Source organism: Drosophila yakuba, chromosome 3R (assembly GCF_016746365.2).
Source record: "Drosophila yakuba strain Tai18E2 chromosome 3R, Prin_Dyak_Tai18E2_2.1, whole genome shotgun sequence".
NCBI lineage: Eukaryota > Metazoa > Arthropoda > Insecta > Diptera > Drosophilidae > Drosophila > Drosophila yakuba.
In genome coordinates, this window is record NC_052530.2 from 19731601 (window position 1) to 19758297 (window position 26697).

The 26697-nt window shown below is 43.2% G+C and overlaps 3 protein-coding genes and 1 long non-coding RNA gene across 7 annotated transcripts; 3 read left to right on the forward strand and 1 right to left on the reverse strand.

Moving 5' to 3' along the window:
* The first annotated feature begins 2107 nt into the window (after nucleotides 1–2107).
* LOC6537570 lies at nucleotides 2108–3444 on the forward strand. The gene is made up of 3 exons (XM_002098080.3): nucleotides 2108–2498; nucleotides 2758–2880; nucleotides 2942–3444. The coding sequence occupies exons 1-3, from the start codon at nucleotides 2108–2110 to the stop codon at nucleotides 3352–3354; spliced, it is 927 nt and encodes a 308-aa protein (XP_002098116.1). The 3' UTR covers nucleotides 3355–3444.
* A 2148-nt stretch (nucleotides 3445–5592) lies between these two features.
* On the forward strand, nucleotides 5593–13405 carry LOC6537571 (neuropeptide F receptor). Of its 4 annotated transcripts, XM_039375775.2 has the most exons (7): nucleotides 5593–6075; nucleotides 6982–7191; nucleotides 10037–10430; nucleotides 10493–10662; nucleotides 11250–11826; nucleotides 11896–12142; nucleotides 12861–13405. In XM_039375775.2, exons 2-7 carry the CDS (start codon nucleotides 7189–7191, stop codon nucleotides 12874–12876), a joined length of 1407 nt encoding a protein of 468 aa, XP_039231709.1. In that variant the 5' UTR covers nucleotides 5593–6075; nucleotides 6982–7188; the 3' UTR covers nucleotides 12877–13405. The 4 variants fall into 4 exon arrangements, with proteins under 4 accessions (XP_039231709.1, XP_039231708.1, XP_015048418.2 ...); XM_039375774.2 differs by having other exon boundaries at nucleotides 11250–12142; XM_015192932.3 differs by having other exon boundaries at nucleotides 5593–6027; nucleotides 11250–12142.
* Nucleotides 13406–16732: 3327 nt separating this feature from the next.
* Nucleotides 16733–26242, forward strand: LOC6537572. The gene is made up of 6 exons (XM_002098082.4): nucleotides 16733–17183; nucleotides 22309–23023; nucleotides 24217–24330; nucleotides 24392–24553; nucleotides 24620–25070; nucleotides 25496–26242. The coding sequence occupies exons 2-6, from the start codon at nucleotides 22366–22368 to the stop codon at nucleotides 25704–25706; spliced, it is 1596 nt and encodes a 531-aa protein (XP_002098118.1). The 5' UTR covers nucleotides 16733–17183; nucleotides 22309–22365; the 3' UTR covers nucleotides 25707–26242.
* Nucleotides 20395–20891, reverse strand: LOC120321859. Its single transcript, XR_005561585.1, has 2 exons — nucleotides 20557–20891; nucleotides 20395–20501 (listed from the first exon to the last, which is right to left on the reverse strand). It is a non-coding gene; the product is annotated as an uncharacterized LOC120321859 (long non-coding RNA).
* Nucleotides 26243–26697: the final 455 nt, after the last annotated feature.

A 26697-nucleotide genomic window follows, 5' to 3' on the forward strand; every position in this document is an offset into this window, starting at 1 on the left:
TTTAGTATTCAGTATCATTTTGTTGTGCATTTTTAAAACCTAGCCAACAAAATATTTGGTGACAGTTCGCTTAAACAGTCACTAGCTTCTTGCAACAAACTATTTTGTATAAAAAATAAGGAATTATAAAGGAAATATATCGGATTTAAACACCGCTCTGGTGTTTGACTTTGATTTTCTCTACTTGCAAGAGTTTAGTTTCTAGATTTCATCCAGGTTACTGTCAATTTAATTTGTTCGTGGAGTCAACCAACCGCCCATAGAATATATATATTCATATAACCATAAATTCTTTGCATTCTTTCTATTTGAAAATACATTTTACCTATCCTGTAACATAATATGAAACTTTCCTTTCACTCACGTTATAATTATCCGCATTTTATTGAAAGGACCTCTACATTGGGAATAGTGGCACTAAAATGGACTTGCTATCTAAGTGCAAAGTCTTGTCATTTTGTGTCTGCATATTAGTTATCCCAATAAAGGTCAATTAAATGTGGTTAAGGAATCTCCATTTGGCTGGGATATATTTGCTGAAACGGCTTAGCACCAAGCCAATCAGGCATAGGCAGCTGAACAGAAATTTCACTATCAAACTGGTCAAGGCCGTAACCACGTCTTTACGACCCAGGTCTGTCTGATGGCCAAGTTAGCATGGCTTAGCATGGCCAGTGGCACCAACAATTATCGGCCCATCCGGCCGACGGCTGCACGGGCAGGCAAATGGTCCAAAAATCTTGGCACATCGGATTTTCTTAATTGCCTGGGCAATTTGCTCTCGGTTTCGGCCTCTCACCGCCTTTGTTAATTTCTCGTAAAAGTCGTTGCGGGCCGTGGATTGTGGTGTAAATCCGAGATCGGAATACCCGCACGTTTGCGTGCTCCTTGTGATTTAATATGTAGGCATCAAATGGAGCAGCCAGTGGGGTGGGCTTTTGGTAATTATTGTTAGCCTTGGCTTGGCTTGCTGGCCAAAAATATTTTCGATCCTGGAATGTGCCGAGTGGCTACTTAAATCTTTCCCTGCAGCTGTGTGGCCCGATGGATTCTAGCCACTCATTCGATTACCTCATCCTCATTAAATGCGACCCCATATGGTGGCCAGCAAGCAGCTTGTAGCCATCATCCAATTAATCTTTCTGCAAGTGGTGTCAGTCAGCGAGTCAGCGCCGCTCGAGAATTCGACGCAAAAAGAGTCGGCAAGCTGCGCCAATTGTTACTTTCACTAGTCAATAATGCAACAGGGGCAATGCATCTCCATCTCCATCTCCATCTGCGACAACAACAACTTTCGCATCTCGCGACTGCGGCTTGGTAATTAAGACGGTCACAGCTCCATCCCCATCTCCAGCTCCAAGTAGTCATTTATTCCCAGGCTGCGAGCACTGGAGTAAACTGAAGTATGCAAATTGCACGATGCAATAGCCACCCGGTGCATGGCCAGCTTAAACCCGCATAAATGCACATTTGCACTTATTCTGATTGGCATCGTTGGATCGAACGGCGACTGCAACCGACAATGCCACTGCCACTGCCACTGCCAGTGGCGCCAGGCCATCGTAATTGTTTTGGGGCACGGAACGCGATTCACTTTCGATGGCCGGCTTTCATTGGGACTCACACTCACACTCGCACGCAGCGGGAAGGCGGTCAATTGGCGGTTGCCTGGCTTCATAATCCCGCGACAATGCGTTTCAATTGGTTGTCGATCGAACGAACGCTGATCACCGATCGCAGATCTGCGGATCGCAGCTAGCAAATCGCAGATCGCAGATCGCAGAGCGCTGACCCAGAAACTTTCAGTGGCATTGGCATTGGCGGCAGGAATTGCGATTCCGGTGCATGCCCCAAGCTCATACTCCATACTCCATACCCCATGCTGCATGCTGCATGCTCCATGCTCCAGCTACATGAGCACTGGCTGCAAAAACCAGTAGAGTTGGCCTGTGGTTGCGGCTGCGCGATAAAAGGAGTAGCCAGCACCTCTCGGTTGCCATTTGCGAGTCGTCCATTCAGCCGTGCGGTGGTTTTCCAGTGATCTCGTTGTCATCCTGCGTTATATCGATACAGAATCCAAATCCCAGTTCCGACCACAATCACAAACATGCTGCTGTGTCGCGTTGTGCTGGCACTGCTGTTGCTAGTGCTGCTCCACTACTGCCAGGCGCTGGATGCAGGGGAGAGCAACCAGAGTGGAGCGGTGCCGGTATCCTTGGTTGAGAGCATGGCCAGATCGGCAGGATCGCAGGTCGTCCCAGCCGATCCCTTCATCTCGCGCAACCAGAAGCAGTGCTTCGAGACCCGCAGCCTGGTGTCCTGCATCAAGTACAAGGCCAGCAAACTGATCTGGAAACTGGCCACCAACAGCATGGGCTTCTTCCCCAGCGAGTACGGACGCGATCTGGCCGGGGACAGAGGCCGCTGGCTGAGATTAGTCCAGTTGGGCGAGCCAGCCGACGAGGTGGTCGTGTTCAACGACGCCAAGAGCTTGGAAGGTGGGTCCGCGCAATCGAAAGTTGTTTTCGGGCCAATCTGCAGCTCGAATCTCCGAGTTTGGGGCGGGGGGATGGGGAATGGGTCTTTAATTGATCACCTGTGCCTGCTCAGTATCCACGGCAAATGGATAAAACGCACAGCATAACGGATGTTTACGATCCATCCGGTTGTAAATGAATTTGAAGAATTATGGCCGCTGCTTTTGCATTTCTCGAATCCGTAATTGACTTGGCTCCTGTGTTTGTGTTTGTTTTGCAGGTGACAGCGAACTGACGACGATTCTCAAGTTCCTGAAGAGGGCAGTGGAGACCTTTGGCAGAAACCATGGACTGCAACTGAGACTGAACAGCGAGGGCGGCGCGAGAGTCATGGAGGAATCAGGTGGGTGTTAGCAGAAGCTACCAGTTATAGCTCAAGTATAATGCAGATAAACCACCCTCAGAAGCGCGATTGAAGCGCAAGAAGAAGAAGTGGCTCATTATCCTGCCCCTCATTATTCTGATGAAGATCGCCCACCTGAAGATGACCTTGGTGAGCATGCTGATGGGCGTGCTGGGCATGAACGTGCTGCTGGTGGGCGGCGTGGGCTGGCTGATCCACTACCTTAAGTACAAGACCATGTGCAAGATCCATCCGCACCTGGTGCAGACGCACTCGCATGTCTACGAGTCGGATCCCTCGGACTACTCGCAGTTCGTGGGCAGCGGCAGCTACTCCAACTCCTACTCCCCGTACAGCTCCGGATCGGGGGCTCCTCACGAGATCGGCGGCAATAGCTACAGCAAGGACTGGGCCACGAGTAAGGCCTACAACGCGCACAACTATCTGGACACGATCAGCAAGCGGATACAGTGAGGGAATCCGAGGAACCAAACGGACTTGTGCCAACTATACCGAAACCTAGTAAATTGTTACTCGTCGCCGTCATCGCGCCATTAGCTTAGGTAATTTATTTGTATCCTAATAAAGGTATTTATTTTTTTTTAATGAGCAACCCTACACGATGGAGTTTTAATAAAAAAATGTTCTAGTATGTTTAATATTAACAGAGGTTCCGCTAAGAGAAACATTAAAACGCGCAGTAATGATATAAATATTCCTTTAGATAATTGTATGTTAGATGTGCACCAACAAATACTATTTTTATTTACCATTTCAACATTTATTGGCGGTTTTGTTTAGATTTTTTGGTTCCTGCATGCGCTGTCACCAAATTAAAAAACCTTCCCTGAGTTGATTTCCCCGCTGGCCCAACGGATTTTCCAGAGCAAACAATTCTCGTTCAGGCATAAAGCAATTTGTTTATGACGAAAGCAAACAAGCACTTCCCCACAGACACCGCTGGTAAAAAAACCAAAAAAAAAACCAAAAAACCAAATAAAAATGAAAACAAAAGCGTGTGAGTGTTTACCCGGTTCTTATCAATGGCATTGCCGTTTTGTTTACCAAACAATGCGGATTTGCCTTCCGAGAAGCCATTTCAATTTGCTCGAATCAATACGCCTACTAACTCCGAATTTTCTGACCAAAATCTAAAAAATTTTATTGTGCGTACAGGGAAATTTAACAGAAAGGTGAAAAAGTTCAGTTGGCGATTTAATATTTTTAATATGCCTAATACTTTTTAAATACTTGATTGCTACATGCCGAAAGTTAAGCATACTTGCTCGTGCTTGCAGCTGGTAAGTTTAAATTCATTTAAGATTTAATTTGCGACTCAACTTTTATAAGTATAAAATATCCAGCAACTTCTGCGCCAGACTCGGGGTTGGGGTTTTCATTATTATTATTATTATAAGTCTATTAAACTATATCAAGATCAATAGTTTGATATTTAACTACTTCGCAATTTGAAAAAAAGAAATTGAGGTTATACACTCATTTTTACGAGGCTAAGAGCCACTGAGGTGTATTTTATTTTCAATTTGAATTTTATTCAGTTTTATGTCATTCAACCAAAAGTGAATGTCTTTCTCAACATGGCAATATCGGTACACATGTTAAAAAGATTGCCATTAATAACTTTGTCTGTGTGCAAGCACAATGAAATATGTTTTGGCTTCCCATATATTATAGATAGATAGATATATTTGTTATTTTTGCATTTTGTTTATGCCGCAGGCAATTCTTTTTTCAGGCTCCAGATGGGCCAATATACAAATGCTCTGTTCGGCGTCCTTTTTGTTCCGATGTGTACCAGCTTCTTATCAGGGCCTGCCTTTGTTTGCGGTACAATTTGGTCCGGACTCCCAAGAAGCTACGCCGCTTGTTTGGCCAGCCAACTACGCACGTCCCGTAATCAATTGGCTTAATGCCAGTTAAGTCGCCATCGGGCCAACTGGTTGATTCGAGTATCTGCCGCAACACATGTAAATGATTTAGCCGGGCAAATATCAGTGTGCACATTCATCTGTTTGCTCTCATTTATGGCCCGATGGTACGATGCAAAGCCAACAAAGGCCGAGTTTTAGTGTTGCTCTAGCAACTGTCAGATATGTGTAGAATAACAATACGAATGGAAAGTGGGAAAGTGGGAAAGTGGTGTGAGCGAATGAATTTATGAGCTTGGTTCTTTATTGAAGCTCTGGTCACCAGAATCATCTAACTTTATGCAACTGTTACGTACATACTAATTATTCGTATTAGTTTAGTTTAAAATATTTATGGGTTATTGCTTTCAAACTACTTATATGTGATATGAAAAGGGGGCGCATGTATATTGCAGTATGTTTCTATTGCGGTGCTTAGTTATTTTATTTCCCGCAGTTAAGATAGGTTCCCCAAATGGCTGTATACCATCTCTTTAATTGATAAGCTATCTGCAGGCACCACTTTCTTCTATAATATCTCAGTTTGTCATTTTGGCGTTAATTTTTGGTGCCATCTTAACCCCGACTGTTTATGTAGAACTTTATTTAATCAATGATTTTCAGGCATACGCAAGTTTCTGGCATCCCCTTGACCAATGTGCGGAGCTTTTCCACCCCTAGCTTCAGTGATAAGAAAGCTCCGCACAGCTGACGGGCCCAAATCCAAAACAAACTCGAAGCGAGGGCCCACGGCCTGTTGACCAAGTGCGATGCCTTCAGTCACGACCTTTGTGCCACACGGCGTATACGCAACGCGCAGCGGCAAATAGCGAATCAGAAATTAGCGGATATATCGCTATATCGGTGGTACGAGGCTATATAAGCTGGGGATGCGCACTGAAACCCAACAGATGGTCGCCGACTGTGCATGCGAGTGGTTATCGGAAATCAGTAAAAAGCCAAACTAAACACCGAAACTAAGTGTAATAAAAACGCGGGGAATAAGCGAAACAATCAAAATACGGCCGCATATTGAAGTTAAATTTTGAGGCGGCTGAGCACAAGGGCATCCAAATTCTTTGGATCTGAATTGTGCCGCCATTAAAAAGTGAAGTGTGAGGATTTCGCACGCAGCATCGACATTTACGACCATGTTTCCGTGATGCGAATTGGTCCGCGGAAATTCGCCAATTGTCTGCCGGACGCCTCGCAGTTGTCGGTAATTATTATGATTATTATTCCGAACGCGCTCCAATGAATCGTGAATGTAAGTTGTAAATTTATCGAAAGAAATGATTCCCTTGCGCCTCACGGGCAAACAAATCTTTCAAGTGACGTGTGTGGGCAAAAATGTATCAAAATTTTATTCTAACAAAAATTCAGGACAGTTGGTGTCCTAACAAACTATTGAAGTGCGTTCCAAACGATGGAAAATTTATAAATGTACTGCGCGTAATGAAATGTAAACGAGTGCTGCAGTTCAACACAAATTACCACCAAAAGGGATTAATTATAGAAGCTGAGTACTAAAGCGGATTTCCCGCCACATTTCGCAAAAGTCTTCTGTGCGTTACGGGAAAATTCTGACAAGAATATGGCAGCAATAATAATTATAATGACATGACAAAAAAAAAGTGTATAGATAGATATTTGAAATGAATAAAAAATAGCACTTATTGCTTTACCTTTTTTCATTTTTTTAGGTTTTCTTGTTCTTATTCAATCATTTATGCTCATCGGTGAAAACTAACGAGTTTAATATGAACTGAGAACATAAATTGCCTTCTTAATATTAAATAAAGTTTTAATGACATGTCGAGTCAATTTAAAGTTTGAGGTTTTACCGCTCAACTGAGCATGACTTGAACGGGAAAAAACGTCCTCAAAGTGCTTCAGAATCTGGAAAATGTTCCAAAAGTTATGCATACCAATGGAAAAAACTGGAACGCCCAAGGCACTCGAAAAGTGTAACTTGTGAAAACTTTTAGCTTCAGTACCGTGTGTTTGCTGCCTTGAGGATAACGTTGTATCAAGCACTTTGCTCAGTTTAAAGAATATTTTATGAAATTGATTGTGCCCGCATCCAGATTGCTTAGATTAAATGCAAGGTGCATCCGGCACTTGAACTAATACATCCATTAGCTGAAATGTTATCTTTACTTTTCATTTCAAGAGCAAAGAGACAAACGCGAAGTCCCATGAGTGCACTCCAAGTTAGGAACTAAAGGATCAACTGCTGCTGTGGCAGCCGGGAAAACAGAGATTCACTCGAGTCACTCGCAGAAGAATAAACTACAACCGACGGCTAGAAAACAATACGGCACGCTCTAAAGCAAATACATAGCATACATATCCCCAGGGCAAGGATATTGCCAGGACGATGGTGAGTGTAATTGCAATGTAAATACTTAAAACCAGCTCAGAAAGCCATTTAGGAGTAGATGTCAAACGGAACGAAATTTCTTTGTTCCCAAAATGAAAAAGTTTATTCGAGTTGCTTTGGGGAAGTAGACTGTTTTCCAAGTTGCCCATATGGTTGTCTGAGCTGCCCCTTCCTTGCTATTTGCAGAATACCTCGCCGGATTGAGAGACAGATTTCAAAATATTGCTTCCTCCTGGCGGCCACATTAAAAACTTGGAGAAGGTTTAAAAGTCGCGTAGAGCCATATTAAATTACCTGGTTACACAATCGCATGACATTTTCGTGGTAGGGAGTCTGGGCTCTTTGGTCTTTTATTTTTATCCCAACTCCCTGTGGCTTTCCTTTGACACCAAAGAAGTGTCGGACGGCATAAATAACATGATTAAACGGCAAGGTACTCAGACAAATGGCTAGAATTTGCGTTCAGTTCTTAAGCAGCTTAGATGATTAGTTCCGTAGAAACCCAGTTTAGCCCTGTGCCAGATGTCTCCGCTTAACCACAACACTTTTCCTCCTCGTGAATGACTTGGAGTTGACCAACCGCGGAGATGAGGCCAATTCAAACTACATCCCACCTCTTCCTTTTTGAAACTAAATCGACTTCAATTAATAAGGAACCAGTCTTAAGGCAAACAATGGGCACCCAATAACCGTCTAATAAATTCATCAGGCGGCAGTGTTTCTAGCAAACAAATCGCACAAGAAGCAATCAAATTTATCTTATTGTGGGCGAAACATGAGACCCACCGCAAATAAATCACAAAAATAGCTGACTAAAAGTGCCAGCAGCTAGGAATCCGTCTTGAATCGAATTTCCCAGAAAACGGCTGGCATTTAAAATCTTTGTCATGCTCGCTTATCCAGTAAAGCGAAAATGTTGTAGGCACCCGGATTGCTAAAATTATTCCAGATTTGTGACAACTGCCGATTACTTGGAGGGGGCTGCTTTACATAATTTAACCCACACAAAATTCCTTTCTTTCCTCCCAACGGAGAAAGCAGCTTCGCAGTGATTTTCTTTTGCTTTGCTGAACAGAACATGAACAATCTGTCGAAGTCGTGTGATTGGAACTTTTGCGACAAATTGATGATTAACTTCGGGCAGTGTTTAATGCTCCTTCTTGCTAGGATGAACATTTTCCATTATCTCCTTGCCCGAAGCGGAATGGGAATCCTACTTGGCAGACTGCCCAGTTAGCGGTCGACAGACTTTTCCTTTTGGGACTCTTGTGTTTGAGTTGGAAGTGCAAATATTAGTCAATTAAGGGCCAGGCAACTTGAAATTAAATTTCCATGAAAACTTGCCCTCGCCTCGATGCTCGATACCCGAAGCCCCTACTTTCGATGTGGTATCTGGCGAGTTAATCCCCCGATTGGGGAGATTTATTAGCACCTCATTTATCGCAGCTGTCAGGGGCACATAATGCATACCTTTGGGCGCCTTCATAAGTCTGTTTCGCCAACCTTCGAGCGAGGCATTCGATTTTATCGATACTGACAAGTGCGCAGCCATCCGCCGCATAAAATTACACAATTATTTTTAGCAAATGTCGTCATTTATAACCTGCCGGTTTCTGTTTCTGTGTCTTCTATATCGGTATCTGGATGTGGGTATGAAGGGTGTCCCTCGACAAGGGAATATCTTGATTTGGCAGCAAATGCAAGGCATCAAAAACAAACGCACGTTTCCCTGGAGAAACGCCACTTTTGACCTTTTCCAATTAACTGCATGTCTCGCCCTGATGTGCTGCATAAATTACGGCGACGAGTAATGCATGAATATTTACGAAGGAAAACAACCAACTAACTGAAGCCCGGCAAAGAAATATTGCATAAATTGACTGCGAATGGGAAGACATTTTTCAAAAACGACGAACTTGATAAACTTTAAAACAAAGCGAATTATTTTGCCTTCCTACAGATATCCTGGAGCAGATAATTTGAGACTCAAGTCGAGTCCCATGAGCAAATGCCATTGTCTGTGTTCGGAAAGGCATTAAAAGTCGTATGCCAGGGCCTTTTGAAGTTTTATCAAGCCCCGAGATTTGAACTCAATTATTAAAATGGCCCACTGACAAATGGATTTAGCATCAAGATGAGGTGCTCGTACTCGATATGATTTTTATGTTGACAAAGATGTTCTCTTAGTAATTTTTAACTTAAAATAGTGTCATTATCTAAGAAAATTTGAAAATCTTTGTCCTTGTCTATTTACTGATTAAAGTATATAAAGTTTTTTAAGATTCTCCCTGAAGTATTGAACAGAAAACAGTTTTTGAATAACAAGTTTTATTCCTTATTTAAAATGGCCTAATTGTCTACTGTCGTTTATGTTAATCTAGCAAAGAACTCTAGTTACTTGTACTCTAGTCTATTTAATTTACCTTAAAAACCTTTAAAATAATGAATATATGATGTATATTATGATGGATATTAGAATGGAACTGACAGTAACAAGGTCTTCGTAAGATTACCCCGTGTTTTTCTCAGTGTTTGGCTGCGGGTGAGAACTTTTCATGCATGTCGTGTGCCCATAGAATCCTTTGGTGCTGGGCCACCTACTGGCACCAAACAAACTTTTAATGCGATATTGCCCCATATTTCAGGCCACAAAGCATTAAACTAGTGAATTTTGCCTTTCGCAGCTCGCTAGAAAGTGGCGCGCGTGCAGCAAGCCAGTCTCATAAATCATACGTGATGTGGCACGCATAAGTTGCTGTAGCTTACTTGCCCCCTGACAATTGAATATTTCATACCGCGGATTTGGGGGAATAATGAGACCATGTTTGCCTACTTCGTTCCCCAGATAATCAGCATGAACCAGACGGAGCCCCCCGCCCAGCTGGCAGCTGGGGAGCATCTGAGTGGATACGCCAGCAGCGGCAACAGCGTGCGCTATCTGGACGACCGGCATCCGTTGGACTACCTGGACCTGGGCACGGTGCACGCCCTCAACACCACGGCCATCAACACCTCCGATCTGAACGAGACTGGGAGCAGGCCGCTGGATCCGGTGCTCATCGACAGGTTCCTGAGCAACCGGGCGGTGGACAGCCCGTGGTATCACATGCTCATCAGCATGTACGGCGTGCTAATCCTGTTCGGAGCCCTAGGCAACACCCTGGTGGTCATAGCCGTCATCCGGAAGCCCATCATGCGCACTGCCCGCAATCTGTTCATCCTGAACCTGGCCATATCGGGTGAGTTACCATCCTCACAGACAGCCGTCGCAATTGTATGTCTCATTCGTGTGGACTTTCAGACTTACTTTTATGCCTAGTCACCATGCCGCTGACCCTGATGGAGATCCTGTCCAAGTACTGGCCCTACGGCTCCTGCTCCATCCTGTGCAAAACCATTGCCATGCTGCAGGCACTTTGTATTTTCGTGTCGACAATATCCATAACGGCCATTGCCTTCGACAGATATCAGGTTAGTCCCGGTTCGAGTCCTTTTAAATGCCAATATTAGTATGTAAATGGGGCCATCGAGGTTAATGGTTCACCTCATTCAATTTGTAACCATTAAATTGGACATTGAGGGAAAATCGATGGTATCCGAGTAAATATTTGGCGATTACACAAGGGCTTAACCCACAATTGTACCTATTTATATGGTGTCGAAACGAGGACCATTAAAAAGGGTTGATGGATTAAAGGCAAACGTATTTATTATAAATAGTCAGAATGTTCTGGGGGTAAATATTTATGCATAAATGTTGGAAAGTAGAGAAGTAAAACAAATATAAATTAAGCCAATTTTTTCTTCCATTTAAGGCGTATTGGTGTTTCTTGCGTTTATGAAGAAAGATTTATGAGTTTTCTTGAATATCACCTACCACTTATCCGAAATGTAGTGATAAAATAGTCGTTATTGTCAGGTTAGAGAATGAAACTTTACACTCATAGAGCTATTAATTAAAGATACTATTTCTTTATGAAAACCCACTTAAGGTACCCAGTTTAACAATATGTATTTCGAGTAAGTCATATTCACAGTGCAAATAACTTCACTTTCAGGTAATCGTGTACCCCACGCGGGACAGCCTGCAGTTCGTGGGCGCGGTGACGATCCTGGCCGGGATTTGGGCACTGGCACTGCTGCTGGCCTCGCCGCTGTTCATCTACAAGGAGCTGATCAACACGGACACGCCGGCGCTTCTGCAGCAGATCGGGCTGCAGGACACCATACCGTACTGCATCGAGGACTGGCCCAGTCGCAATGGGCGCTTCTACTACTCGATCTTCTCGCTGTGCGTGCAATACCTGGTGCCCATCCTGATCGTCTCGGTGGCCTACTTTGGGATCTACAACAAGCTGAAGAGCCGCATCACCGTGGTGGCCGTACAGGCGTCCTCCGCCCAGCGAAAGGTGGAACGAGGGCGGCGAATGAAGCGCACCAACTGCCTGCTGATCAGCATCGCCATCATCTTTGGGGTTTCTTGGCTGCCGCTGAACTTTTTTAACCTGTACGCGGACATGGAGCGCTCGCCGGTCACTCAGAGCATGCTCGTCCGCTACGCCATCTGTCACATGATCGGCATGAGCTCCGCCTGCTCCAACCCACTGCTCTACGGCTGGCTCAACGACAACTTCCGTAAAGAATTTCAAGAACTGCTCTGCCGTTGCTCAGACACTAATGTTGCTCTTAACGGTCACACGACAGGCTGCAACGTCCAGGCGGCGGCCCGAAGGCGTCGCAAGTTCGGCGCCGAACTCTCCAAGGGCGAGCTCAAGCTGCTGGGGCCGGGCGGCGCCCAGAGCGGTACCGCCGGCGGCGGGGAGGGCGGTCTGGCGGCCACCGACTTCATGACGGGCGCCCATGAGGGCGGACTGCGCAGCGCCATTACCGAGTCGGTGGCCCTAACGGATCACAACCCGGCGCCCTCGGAGGTCACCAAGCTGATGCCGCGGTAAAGCACAGGGTAGTCGTAAGATCTTTGAGCTCTGGTCTCGTGTCGTCCACCTCCGCACGACATATGCGTATGGGCATGGGTGCATGTACTCTTGTGCGCCCTCGGGCTGATTGGATTTGCATGTTCCAAACGTCGCTGCTGCTCGCATTCTCGCATTACGTTTCACTTGTTCCAACTGCAACTGCCACCTCTCCAGCACACTGAGCGAAAAGCCGTGTCACAAAACCGGAAAAAAACTCTGGCTGTAAAATCTATAAGCAGCCTTAAACACGTTCGAAAAGTTCCTAGCTTATGTTAATTTATTTTATTGCTCCCCCATTTATATGTTTTTGTTTATACTATAAGTTTTTGAGTGTAAAAATTGGATAATATTTTACAAAAATACCAAAAGCAAGTGTTATAAATATTTTTGTAAGTATCGTATGAGCACATGTCAATCTTAACATTTAAAACCATCTAAATATTATCTTAACCTCTACTCCGATAATTATTGACTTACATTTCCATTACTAATTGTACGAATATTTCTGATCTAAGGCTCCAACTTTCGACTACTTTTCAGTTAGGCTAACTGGCCATATATTTTCTCAGTGTATGCATGCGCTTCTCTTATCGTTGCCTTGTCGAGCTGTAACTCTTGTCGTTGCCATGTTGTGACATTATTTGCTTTTGAGCAGCAATCGATTATGACCCGCCTTTTGTGACACATTTTCAGTTTGGAACAGTACTAAATTGGCAATCAATTGGCAATCCTGGAGCAGCAAGCGGCTAGAGCAGCGTTCTATGAGGGAGACTGACACTGACATGTCGCTCTTAGACTTAACACATATTGTTCAGTGATCAAAAGCCAAGCTGAGTTAACCCTAAGTTAAGACACACGCGAGTAAGAGCTCGGATCTTGTAGTCTATTTTTAAGCGACAATCTCATGGCATCCATCATCCATCCACCGTCGGACTTAGTCTATGGGTAAATCATTTTCGTATCGAATGCCGAAAAGTAATTGATTGAGCCCCCAATTGGATTTCGGGTATTTGATAAGTAGAATACGCCTAAGACCTCGAATAAGTTCTCCCAACAGTTCCTAGGAAATATTTTCGTTCTATGTCATAGCTTTTCTTGGTATCATCTAAGCTAAGGATTAGCCATAATTATTGTTTTGTTCGTTACTCAGTAAAAGTAGATTCACTAAGCTAACTTGAATTTAAATTAAATGTAAAAGATAATATTAAAATAAATGAAAGCTGCTCTTAAACATTCAAGGCAACTGTTTTATTGTCTGCAATGGGCGAGAAGTGCACAAACCCGAATAAATGTGTAATAAATATCGTTTATAAGTTCTGCATTATAGAAAGGTTGCACCAAAAGTTTGACTGAAGTGCAAATTAGAGTTTCTTGCATTGAGAAAAATATGCTTTCAAGTCCCGAAACTTCAGTTTATTTTTTCCCTTATACAAATAAAGTATAAATGTGTATCTAGGTTGAAGTATGGTAAGTTATCTTAAAGTTGTGTATAAGTATGAAGTAGATAAGGTATGTAAACTAAAATATATTAATTCTCTTTAAAGATTATTCGAGACATTTTAAATGTATTTCCTAGTAAGTGAGCCAAAAAAGGAACACCGTGTTCCGAAGCTGAACAAACACAGTAATAAACAGCAGCTGACCGGCCCAACACTTAACCTTTGACACTTTTGTGGGTTCAAGACACTCAAGCAGCCGCTACATAAAAACCTACGACCCATAAAAATAGCGCACGAGCATGTGAGACATTTGAGACGGCAGTAAGGAAGTTTGAGAGCCACAATATCTATAAATATGGGAAATATACTTGTAAGGAAAAGCACAGTATTTAAAGAGTTGTGCACCAAGGCCGGCTAATAAAAAACTCATTAGCAGATTTGGATGGGCGACCGGTATAAAAGCACCGTCGTGGGCGAAACTCTGGTCACCATCTCCTCAAAATCGCTGCTGGGTTCACAGTTCGCCGACGTGTGACACAAACGTGACCGGTGGCGAGTTAATTATGGATCAGAGTCGAAAAGAGAAATGTTCCCACCAGGCAGCGTGAAAAATGAAACAAATAAAATAAACTAATTAAAAATTTCGTTGGGAACGAGTGACGAGTGATGCGACACAGGTGAGGGCTCACCTCACCTGTTTCTGGCTGCTGTAAAACTGTCAACGGTTTGTTTTGACGGCTCGTAACGGCCTTTTGCACTCGAGCTCGTGAAAGTGTTTACCTTACTTTTTGTCACACTCAGCCGGCTTGGCTCCACACCATCTTCCCCTTGGTCAACACCATCACTACCATCACCACCATCCGCTCCACGGAGTGCTGATTACGCAGACCCATCTCACTTTCTTCTCATGCAGATTGCGCAATGCTGACAAAAGCATTCTGGGTGTGTGATAGTATCGTGGAGCAGCTATAGTAAACCACATTTGCACCATCGAAATTTTACGAAGCCGGCGTGAGCTGGCAATTAGCATATTTATGAGTAAAAGTGAAATTAATGATTGGAATAAAATTCAACGCAAAGGTTTGCAAATATTTGCGGCACACTAAATATTTGCATACCAATGTATTGGATTCAGACTCTGACTTGGGTTCTTTTCTCAAACATAATGTAATGCAATATGTGAATGGGTTCAAGGCACTTAAGACTGGACACATGTCAGTCAAAATGATAGAGGATGCCTGGGTTTTCTTTGACATCTTTGGCGGCTTCTTAATAGGTGCTAATTGTATTCGCAAAGAGCGCTTTCACAGAAGATGGCCAAAATGGGTGATAGTCAATTGTTCAGCCTTTTCTCGGGCAAAGAAGTTGGCCCCGATTTTGGTTGGGTTTTTAGAAAACATTGCTTTGACCATTGTTACATTGAGAGTGGTTATTGATTTTGCGGTCTCATAAACTGGCTTTCATTTCGTTTTGGCTTTTGAGCTTCCCAGTGGTTCAGTGGTTCAGTGGTTCGTCGGATTGGTGGTTTGATGGTCGGGGGCGGAGTGTTTCCGCTCGTTAGCCACAAGTCAATGGCAAAGTTTGTCACCAGAAATTAATAACAATGTGACGCTCAGTTGGCCAATTCTAAACGACGACTTTCCCATGCGTAAACCGGCCAACAAAACCCGTTCACAGAGCAAACGGTGACGGTGACAACTTATAAATAAGTGAAAATCTGCTTACAGCTAAACTAGTTCAGCTTAAATATTTATAGAAATCGAAAATGCTCGGCAGATGTGCAGATGCACAGCTGCATTTTGCCACCATGTTCGGAATACCTAATCCTCAAATCCCCACCTCGACACAATGTGCAATTTAAAGATATATACCAGATATTAGGAAAAATAAGGAAAAAAAGAAAATTATGCCTGAGGGTGTACTTTTTCAAAATCAGTAAAATATGGTTGGTTTAATTTACAACCAGGCATCTTTTAAGAAAAACTTTAAAGTTTGCTACCGTAACTTTTGCAAAGAAATACTGGAAAAAAAAATCTTATTCCCCATTCACTTAGTTTACAGTCAAGCAGTGTCTTTTATTATAAAATGTTATATATTTTTTTATCTTGTTCAACTATTGAACTGATTATATTTTCCTTTTAAAAATGCCTAAAATGCAATCTCTGCTTACTTTACCCGTTACTCGTAACGCCCACAGACCACTAGAACTACCACGCCCACACTTTTTAAACATGTTTTGGTATTTTTCACAGTTTTATTAGTCTTGCAAAGTTCCATTGATTTGCAAAAAATCTTGACTTTAGCGTTATTTCTGGTTTTCTTTTAAAGTTATTAAATTCTTCGGCCATTTGCAATATTATTTTTCTTAACCGAGTGTAAATGGCGTGGGTTGCTCAGCAATTCAAAAGTTTAACCGCTTGTGGCGGGGAAAAACACAAGAAACAAATTGCAACAAATTAAATAAAGTTTGAGGCAACTCTTGGCCAAGTTTTTGAACTGAGGTCCGCAGCTTCCCTCAGAGGGCCAACGAAATCGAAAGTTCGACTAAACCGGCGACTGACTAATAAGTGACCACTTTCCGCTAGCATATGGTGACGATTTTTTCGCGCCGTGACTTGACTTATTTTAATAGCAACGTATTATTATTTATTTATATTCACATGAAAAATTGGCTTGCAGTTTCACGGCGACTCGGTTTGTAGTTCAAATTAGCGACTAATTTCCCGCGTTGAAGAGAAAATGGGTGGTCACTGATGAGACACTGAGATTACTTTTGGAAGATTATTAATTTAAACTCTAAAATGATACACTATCATTTAGCGCATATTTCTTATAAGACATATATTCTTATTCTATAAATTAGACAAGTGAACCTTATTTGAAATAAAGATATGCCAAGGCAGTTAGTTAGATAGCATGCTGAACAAGCTAAGGAGTGCTTAACCACATTTTTTTACCGTGTAGTGATCGGCAGTGTTAGCTGTTGAGGTCTGGCTCAAAGTCTGGCTAAGAGGCTCTCTTAAGCCGCTCTTCGCTACGTAAGAAGTGGGTCTGCTCACGTAGTGCTACGTAAGGTAGAAACTGGTTGATGGCACTGGCCGTTCGGCTTTCGCCCGGCAGTCAAAATCTTTGCGAGCTGAAAGACGGACGCATACGCGCGAGAAATGCGAGAATAGTAGTTTGCGATCCAGAGCTTCTGATTATAATAACTGCCAGAATAGAGCCTATCAGTGGCGTGTGCTGCTCCAGTTCAAAGTGGTGGTATTGTTTGCAGTGGCCAAAAAATCGGATGCAGTGAATCGAAGTGTTGTTAAAGTGAAACGAGCTGTGGCAACTGCATTGACAAAGGAAGTGAGCCAGTGAGTGAACGGGTTTTGGCCAGCATTTTCAACTGGCCAAATCGGAGAGCCGACGCGGAGCGGCAGTGAATGCAATTCCGATTTCGAAACATACAGAAACGAAAGTCTGGTGAAGAAAGTTCTCCGCCGCCGAATGCAAAAACCTAATTGCCAACTTAACAGCCAGCCGAGTGAACCAGAAACTCCTGCAGGAATTACAAGCTGCCGAGTGCGAGAAGGTAAATTGAGTTGTAATTGATGACCGCCAGAGAGTGGCCTCATTAATCACCAGCTAGATGCTCTGTGCAATCTTTATTCACGTATCTCGATTCCAACAATTGATGAGGTATTGCCTGCTAGGGAGAAGGTTGTTGCCACCACAAGAAACCGATTGTTAACATTTCCCTGTAGACACTGCTGGGGCTCTTTAAAGCCATTCATTTCGCTGTCCCTCCGCATCTGTGCCTTTGTATCTTACTTTGTATCTATTGGAGTCCCACACTGTGTGCGGCAACTACTTACTGGCCGCTAACTTAATAGAAAAGCCCCGCAATCTGCGTAATTAATTGTCGAGCCACGTTACGTAAGCCGACCAGCTGGCCTACCCCAACTGGGGAATCAAAAAGGGAATCATCTGCTCAGCTCGGCCGGCAATCGAAGCGTCGCCAAATGTTTAACGATACTTTCTTTTTTCGGCTCACAGCGCGTAAAAATGCGTCGAAGAAAGCTCTCGTCTCAGTCGATCAACTGCAAATTATGAAAATGATACGAGCGGAGGAGTGGGCAGCACAGCAACATCTCAACTCGGTTGAAATGTCATTAAATTACGAAAACGAGTGATATTATATTATGTATAGGAATAGATAATGTACGAATAATATCATATTCAAACTTCCCAAACTTTTCTTAAATGCACATATCATTGCTCTTGTGATTGTAAGTGATCTGTAGCGCACGTATTATTTTCCAGTGAACCATGGAATTGTGGTTAGTGGTCCATTGGTGCAGCTAAGTGAAATGAGAGGATGTTGGGATTCAGATAAAGGGGCAGATGCAGAGGCATATGCACATCCTAGTGAGTCATGAGTGTTTCCCCCCAACTACAACCGACTCGCACTTTCATTTTGCCATCTTTTTAATACCGCCTGCTGGAGAAGCAACTTTCTTGTCGAGAGCACTCATATCATCCGACAGCTGCAGATGCAGACCGCATTCACACTTATTTCCCATGTGGATGTGCTCTCGCCCGACATCCTCGCAAGATGGTAGATGGTGGAGTGGTTTCACGGCCACTTGAATCCGGACGGCATGAATTGGTTGTGAATTAAATGTCATTTGAGTAAAATCACAGAAAGCCACGATTGCATCACTCTGCCCCTGCAAGAGAGTTTAAATTGGACTTACAGCACCGACTTAATGACATAAATAGCTGTCGACTTTCTAAAGCCCAACTGAGTAGCGGGCAAATAGCAGAAACACCTCTTAGGTGCTGGGCACGCATTCAAATCACTCAATGCGAGTGAGTGGCAACGCCCCGTAAAACAATCAGCGCCTAATGGCCTGCTAACATCGCCGCCAAATTGGCGGCTAATTGGCGAAAACCAAATTCCAATCCACAGAGATGGCCTCACTGGGTTGCTGGGTGGCTAAAACCGAAAGTCCTACCCCGGAATGGCTTAACGCCATTCGGAAAAGGTCTGAGACCTGAGACCTGAGTCCGTTCCCCACGTAGCGACCATTATTCCGCTTTCAAGCAACAGCAGTTAAGTCGAGAAACTGCTCGCTGAAGCAATTCAGGATTTGTCAGACAAAAGCTATCGTATGTGACTTTAGCTCGGCTCCGAGCTGCCAAAGATTAACGCATTGACAAGGGTTTCGCGCAGTAAATACACAACTGATCAACTTAGGTTTCAGCTTAATAAAGTGAGTTGGAAGCTTTCAACAATTTGATAACACTTCAACATAATAAATGCATATGATACTCGGACTATCTCGAGTAGAATGCTTCTACTTTCTACTGCTAAAGGGAGTTAGCTTTCATCAGCACTACCATTAACTAAAGTTATTTCAATTCTTTATGCAACTATGAGCAAAACCAGCTTATATTAATGTGGCCTTCGCTTAATATTTTCCTTTAAAAGGTTGATGTTCAACCAGGGAATAGAATTTCATTAGAAATAATAAGCTGCCACAAAGTCGACCTTCTCGACCATGAATCCCAATTTGTCTGGCAGAGACACCGCGTCTGTCTCTGGGTAAATGCACCTGTCAACCGACCAGAACATATGGGCAAGCGAGTCCACTCGGGTCTCGACCAAGCTGAGGTCTCGACCAACTTGTTCTCGGCCATTGTTGGACTTAACAGTTATGTCACACACTAACAGTTACGATGCAGCGTGTTTACGAGCGTTTTCGACCGTTAGTGGTCGCTGTTTGTCAACCAAACTGGTTGCCGACGTCTAAGTTTGATACTTTGTGCGTTTTTTAGAGTCGTTGGACGGGCGTGTCGCAAGCAATGATTGCCAGCTTATTAGCCCCGTGACCCACGCTCTTTGCGGGGATGGAGCCACTGGAATTATGGAGCATATGCGGCCAAGACATCGCTTTCCATTAGATCAGAAACCGGGAAACTTTGTGACTTAATTGGGAAACTTCGCCTCGGATGAGCGCCGCTGCATAGAGAACAGAATAATATGGTAAAAGGCAGGGAGGTAGAAATCTGATTAAACGCAGCCTTTTCGAAAAGTTTGCCTTAACTATATCAGAGCGGAATATCAGAGCATGAAGGTAGACCCACCGACTCACCGACCCACCGACCGACCACAAACCATAACCAAGTCTTGCCAAAGGGAGGCGGCGTGCAGGAGAAGGGGCGGGGCTCAAAGGGTACGGAATTCAGTTCTAATTGTAATGTTGGAAACTAATTTGCATGATGCCATTGCCATGACCCAAAAGCGTGCACAATGTGAATAATTAAAGCAGCAGCCAAACTGTTGAACCCACCGACGTGGGGAGTACGCAGCTTAAGTTGCCTGGCGATACTTTTTAATGACATGTTCAGACGGTCGCACAGGGGAATTCTACCGACGAAAGCGCAAACCTATAAATGATTGCCCTAATGGGCGGCCAAAAAGCTAATGTTTTCATTAGCTGCTCAGATACTGGTCCACTGTCTTCTCATAGCGTTCCCATGATGCATCTTGATGCTCAAACAATGCGAGCTGAGCTGTTTGCAGGCTTACAAAGTGCCCCATTGCATTTCATGGGAAATTTCCCATTACCCGAGCATCGAGCAGAAACAATTTTCAATCAGTCACCGCGGCTTTTAAGCAGTTTCCATTAAATTGGATTCAGACCAGCTCACAATAAGAAAAGGAGAATATATATTTAAAATATCTGGGGCATGCAGATGTTTCTTTTTGCTTTTATGATTTATACTGTGTCAATAAGTTCATTAAGTCTACTTTTCCTTTATTAAAATTCACTTCAATGGGGCTTTAAGAGAGAGACTTTTATGAGACAATTGAGTATTGCTAGTGGTAAATTAACACAGCAACCTAATCAAAGCAAAGCTAAATTAATTTACGAAATTCCAGCTGGCAAAGTGCGTACCTATAGGTTTTCAATTTCCTCTTCGGCATTTTGGCTGATTTCAAACATCTGATAGTCCAAGTCGAATGTCATTGTAACCAGGCATTCCATCCAGGATCGAAAGTGACGTTCTCCCTGCTCCACGGTATTCAGTGCGGAAACATTCGAGTAATTAACTGGGGAGCATTCTAAGCACCTGCCAACATGTGATGTTCAATTTAGGTTACAGTAGTCGACTGCAGAAGACAGACTCTCTTGGCGTTGATGGCGGTGCAAACAAATAAACAAGAAGTTCGCTGATTCGTTTTGTACAGCTCAATTGTGGGTGCAATTTGCGGCTTTAGAGGCACACACAAACACAGTTCTGTAATAGTTTTCATGCCACTTCGGCTCGCTGTGAAAATCGAAAGTGAAAATTCAACACGAAAATAACGTGATCTGGACCGGAGTCCAAGGCCCGAAGCCCAAAGTCTAAAGTCTGGAGGTAGCGCCAACGCATCCGAGGCGCTCGTGCTGGGTAAATGTAAACACAAACAAAACAGAGTACATTTTCACTTTTCCCCAGTGCGGAGCTCCGCACTCCGGAGCCCCAAAGTGTGGATGGAATATGGCGAACAGCCCATGCCGAATGCCGAATGAATGGCGTGTCGCACAGCGAGTGCGACGAATTCCAAAGGCAAATAAAAAGTTGGCGACGTGCTTTGTGTGCCGAAGAGTGGCGCTTTTGAGGGGAGGAGTGGGTGGTTCAGGTGGTGCTGGTGGTGCTGGTGGAGCTGGGCACGAGCCCCTCCAATTGAGATGCCCAAAGAGTGGGAAACGGGAAATCATTCGCATTAACCGGCCTGATTAGCGAGGTGCCTGAAACAAACAAAATGGTTTATACTGCACTAAAAACAATACCACAAATATCCAAAATGTTTAGCAGCATCAATTCCCCAGCTGTAAACTAGTAAACTAGATCAACATTGTATACACTTTATAGGGTCGCAAACTCTTCAGTCTAACTCTCAAATACTTTTCAGCGAATATCGTTACCCTTCAACTTTACGATTATATTGAGTAATACATCGTTACGGCAATATAATTAACAATGCATATATAGAACAATTTAAATATTATTTAGTTTTCCATCAAAATAAGTTAAAATTTACGCACGAACTTAAATTGGTAAACATAGACTGAAACAATACATTTTTGAGCTGCCAATTTGGGTGATTAAATAGATTATAACCACACCTTTCACCCTTTACGCACGCAAAATTCATCATCATTCATCATTCATTCATCATCATACACACTGAATGTTGAAAAGAAATGTAGTCAGTTAATAAGCGTACATTGAAGATTGAAAAACTGTTAGACTACGAAAGAAAAGATTTTAAATACAACAAATAAATGAAATGACTACACAAAATGATTTGAAAATTTGAACTTTACCAGTTTAAATTCGCTTATATTATATTATTCGTAAATATAGTTGCTCAGATGAAGTGCGCAGCTCTTAAACTTTACCAATGGGTCTTAAATAAATTATTTATGGGGGACAATAAAAGAAAGAATGCTAACCAACTGTACCTGAGTCTTCGCATACTTTTATCCATCCAAGGACACACGTAATGCGCTTATCAGGTTGCGAATTTTTTCCAGTTGCCTGTCACGTTCCCAAAAGTTATTTATTCGTGTGCCAACCGCGCTGAGTTCGCGGAAATTGGCCACAACTCCATCGCACCGAGAAGAGAATTCCCCACTGAAAAGAGCAATTATTCATTACAGAAAACTGAACCGAATCGAGAACCTTGGCATGCGAGTGCAGCTGCAAGGCGAAGGATAATGAAAATGAGTAGCCAGGACATCGACGGGGCGAAATTAAAAGCAAACATCCACAGAAAGCGGCGATGCAGTCCACTGCTATATGGAATTATTTTGCTTTACAAAGTGGCAATGATACCGGCAGCTGTTCCGCAATTGGAAGCAGGAACGCCCTATAGTCAGCCCCTAACTACGATGGCGGGACAGCCGCGCAACGATGACACATTCCGACCCATCCTGCCCATTGACATCAGTCCGGAGTTCATATCGCGCAATGTCTTCACCAAGTCGGGACAGTACCGAGTGTTCCAGCCGGCGGAGAGCGAAAGTGATCTGCGCTTGGCAGTGGCCATGCGTCGCCGGAACTTTAAGCACACCTCGGATTCACCAATACAGGAGGAGTCCAAGAGTTCGGGAGTCGCCTTCAAGAACAATACCGCTGCCTCTATTGACGCCGAACTAAAGGGTCTGGAGGATCTACTCGTGGACTACGTGGAGCAGTTCTTCAGCAACGGCAAATATGAACCCACTCCTGGATTGATCCTGGCCCTTCAGCAGAACCACTCGCACCCACAGTCTGGAACTGGAAAGCGCACAACCCGAAGTGTTTTGGAGGACACCAACGTGGAGCTGAATGTTCCAAGGGCTTTTGAAAGCGCACGCCTGCTTTTTTTCAGCGGTAAGTAAAAGTAAGAGCTAAAATCCTTGAAACTCCATTAAATGTCTCCTTACTTAAGTAGCAGGTAGATTAATTTTTGAAGAGCAACATTTTTCACACATATTTAAGTACTTAAATCTCCATGCTTTTCTTCAAGTACATAACCAAATTAAGTAAAAACAAGAGAGAACGCTATAGTCGAGTTCCCCGTGGGCGTGGCACCTTTGGGCGGTTTGTGGGCGTTAGAGTGGGCGTGGCAACATGAATCAACCGTAAATCAGCAGTAAAAATAGTTGTCCAAAAGTAGAATGTCATACCTCGTTGAAGTCGTAACAAAATTTCCTAACCACATGAGCTCAAAAAAATAAAATGTAATTTTTGGCCATTTTTTGCAAATTTTGATGTTGGTACCCCTTTTCGAAAATGCAAAACTTTGAACTTTTTTTTCTTTTTTAAAAACCGAAAAAGTAGAGATGTCTATGTTTATTAGCAGCACAAAACAGTCTTTATTTTAGCTGTGCGGCCATTTTTGGCCAAGTTATGCCGAAAACGCCGATTAAAAATATCAGATTTTTAAAAAAATTTTTTTGTTTAATTTTTTGATAAAAAATAATCATTTTTTTTCGATAGCAAGGAAAATAATTGTCCAAGACTGAAATGCCATACCTCGTTGAATTCGTAACAAAATTCTCTATCGATCCATGTACATAGATTGAAATGCTAATTTTTTGCTATTTTTCGCAAATTTTGATGATGGTACCCCTTATCAAACATGCAAAAATTTGTACAATTTTTTTTTTCAAAAATTGAAAAAGTAGAGGGAGACATAGTTAGCTATGTTTATTAGCAGCACAAAACAGTCCTTATCTTATGTAGCTCTGCGGCCATTTTTGGCCAAGTTATGGCGAAAACGCCGATTGAAAATATACGATTTTTTTACAAAAATTTTTTTTTCCGATTTTTTGATCAAATATAATCCGTTTTTTTCTCGTTGAATTCGTACTCTACAAGTAACGGTAAAATAAATTAAAGGGACCAAAAGCAAAAGCAAAATCGGATACATCAGACATCGTTACTCACAAAATTCTCTCAATAGCTTACTTGAATAGTATATCGGCTATTACCAATCCAATATTAAAGTTATTCAAGTTATTGATTCACACTTGGTACATTGTTCTTGTATTAACTAACGACATACCAATTTTCCACACCAGGTTTGAAGAAGGTGATGTGGCCCATATACATGGGACTGCAAGTGCTGAAGAGCGTGCTCTTCGCCATGTTCCTGCCAACCATCATCAGCAGTGTAAGCCGACTGATTGGCAAGGGTAACTACATAGGCTTAGGGCACTTGAATAAATTTAAACATTTGTATTCCTTTTGGGCCAGGCATCACATCCGGCTCGGCTGGGTCGGTGCCGTTGTTCATCCGTCCCATGGAGCCGCCGCAGGAACTGGACTTCCGGGACAACAGCATGAATTTCGATGACGACAGCAAGTTCTCCCTGGCGGAAGAGAGCAAAACGCCAGCTAGCTACGAGTACAATGCAGGTAGGTCATCTGAAGAAGAAAATGCCGTCTTGATGATAGTTATTATAATTTTTGCTTACCCTGCAGAGGCTTCCCAGCAGCAGGCGCAATATGCCCAGGTGAATGGGAACTCAGTAAGCCAGGCCACTTTGTCGCGCTACGGAGGTCAGCAGATGATGCAGGACACCTATCTGAGTGCTCTGCAGAGTATTGGGGCTGCCTCCTTCAAGAACTCCCAGAGCATGTCGGGATCCTTCAGCGCAGGTGCTGGTGGCGGAGCTCCAGGAATGACCAAGAAACCAACGCCAGCGGTCATGAACACGTTCCAGAGCTTCCAAAAGGTGCCCAGTTCGTCGCTTTTGCTGTCCAACTACGACCCCTTCTACAGTCCACTATTGTCTCGCTTGGACTCGGTGTTTGCCCAGCTCAAATTGAATCCGGAGAACGAGGCTTGCCGGGAGAAACTCATCTGCTTGATGTACGCCAACCCCGCGAAGTATGCTCCGTACAGCAACCTGGTATCCGCCCAACTCAGCAGGTGAGTTTGTTTTCCGCCTGAAAGTATGCCATAATAAATCGCAGTTGAAATATTACACTAGGTAATGTTATAGGGAAATTCCAGCTACCGCTTTGTGTCCTTGGCGCCGTCTAAATTTGAAATATTAATATTAACAACATTAATAACATAACAACAAGAGAGAAAAACAATGTACAGTCGAGTTCCCCGACTATCAGATACCCGTTAGTCAGCTAGAGGAAGGGCGAACGAGAAATTTTGTTGATAGAAGTGGAAAAATATAATAACAAATAAAAAACCAATTAACAATTCTGAATCTCCTTAGAGCACAGCGGAGAATAAGGTCTCTCACTCAGGCAGTCACAGAAATCGCTTATTCATATTAATGACAATTTAACAATTATTTAATTCCTTAAATTTAATTTAACTGCCTCGCCCACTTTTAGGGAACTAAACGAGCTACGGAAGCCGACTTCCGACAACCCGGACATCCTGCGATTCTTCAAGTACATGCGGGCGGCGAAGGACGGCCAGGACGGCGTCGACTGCGACGAGTCCTTCGCCAAGTGCAAGGAGCTGAAGGACCTCGAGAACCCGGCAATGCTGTCCACCTACAACGACATCAACAAACTGGTCCAGGCCCGCAAGCTGGCGTAGACAGGGTCGAAATGGAGTAATGGACCACGGAGCAATCTCTGGGACGGGATGGAGTCGAGATGACAGCAAAGTTCGTGGAAGTCACGTCAAAAGTCCGTCTGACATCCCGACATCCCGCCTGCCTTCTGGGGATGGGCGGTGTAATTATGCAAATCGTACTTTAGATAGGATAGCCTAGCCATATATATAGAGGATCGTCAGACGACGGCAGCTGTCGGCGGAGGGCGAGGGTGGGTGCGCAGGGGCGGGGGGCATCATTAATACGCTGTAAATAGAAAAGTTTGTTTCGTTTAGTTTAATTAGCGCGAGCACCAATTACTGGAGGACGCTGTTATTTTTAGCCATTTAGCTGAATTTTAAGTATTTATTTCTAGCCTACGACTATGCTTAAAACTTACCCAACTAGTTTTAATTATTTATTCTGTTGTTGTTATGCGATTAGTCAGCGAGCGTTGTTCAATGTCCTAATTATTCAATAAAATCATGTTGTACCACCAGAAATAAACTGCTCTAATAATCTTTCAGCGGAAGATTAACACTTTGCGCTTGATACGGGAGGAGAAACCGGGATTTGGTTTCTTAAGCTTATTCCTGCTTTAAATTGACGTCAAGGAGAAACAGCTTTTAGTTTTATTGCAAATATCTGCGTTATACAGAAATCTCTGCAAGACTTGAATTAGCACAAAACCTACTTACAAGCAAACATGTGTTTGCTAGTATATGGCTAGTATATGCATCTAAATGTATGTACATGCGTGTAAATAAATAATAGTATCCTTCACAGAGATAACGTTCTGTCCTTTCTCCTTCAATACAGTGTCCGAATAGTGACAATGAACCATCGAGAATAGTTAATTCATTTGTAATATAACATGTTTTAATATTACCAGTATTTGTCAAAAAAAAAAAAATGTTACGAGTGGTTTTGAACTTTTATCGATCTTTGTTTAATGATTCTGTGTGATAAAATAATATCTATATTTTACAGAGT

Bases quoted from the DNA above. Each gene is read 5' to 3' on its own strand.
- LOC6537571 (XM_039375774.2), top strand. The intron at 10,431-10,492 runs GTGAGTTACCAT...GTGGACTTTCAG, and splicing joins CCTGAACCTGGCCATATCGG to ACTTACTTTTATGCCTAGTC. The intron at 10,663-11,249 runs GTTAGTCCCGGT...CTTCACTTTCAG, and splicing joins TTGCCTTCGACAGATATCAG to GTAATCGTGTACCCCACGCG.
- LOC6537572 (XM_002098082.4), top strand. From the start codon at position 22,366: ATGAAAATGAGTAGCCAGGACATCGACGGGGCGAAATTAAAAGCAAAC. The intron at 23,024-24,216 runs GTAAGTAAAAGT...TTTCCACACCAG, and splicing joins ACGCCTGCTTTTTTTCAGCG to GTTTGAAGAAGGTGATGTGG. The intron at 24,331-24,391 runs GTAACTACATAG...CTTTTGGGCCAG, and splicing joins AAGCCGACTGATTGGCAAGG to GCATCACATCCGGCTCGGCT.
- LOC6537570 (XM_002098080.3), top strand. From the start codon at position 2,108: ATGCTGCTGTGTCGCGTTGTGCTGGCACTGCTGTTGCTAGTGCTGCTC. The intron at 2,499-2,757 runs GTGGGTCCGCGC...TTTGTTTTGCAG, and splicing joins CGACGCCAAGAGCTTGGAAG to GTGACAGCGAACTGACGACG. The intron at 2,881-2,941 runs GTGGGTGTTAGC...AACCACCCTCAG, and splicing joins GAGAGTCATGGAGGAATCAG to AAGCGCGATTGAAGCGCAAG.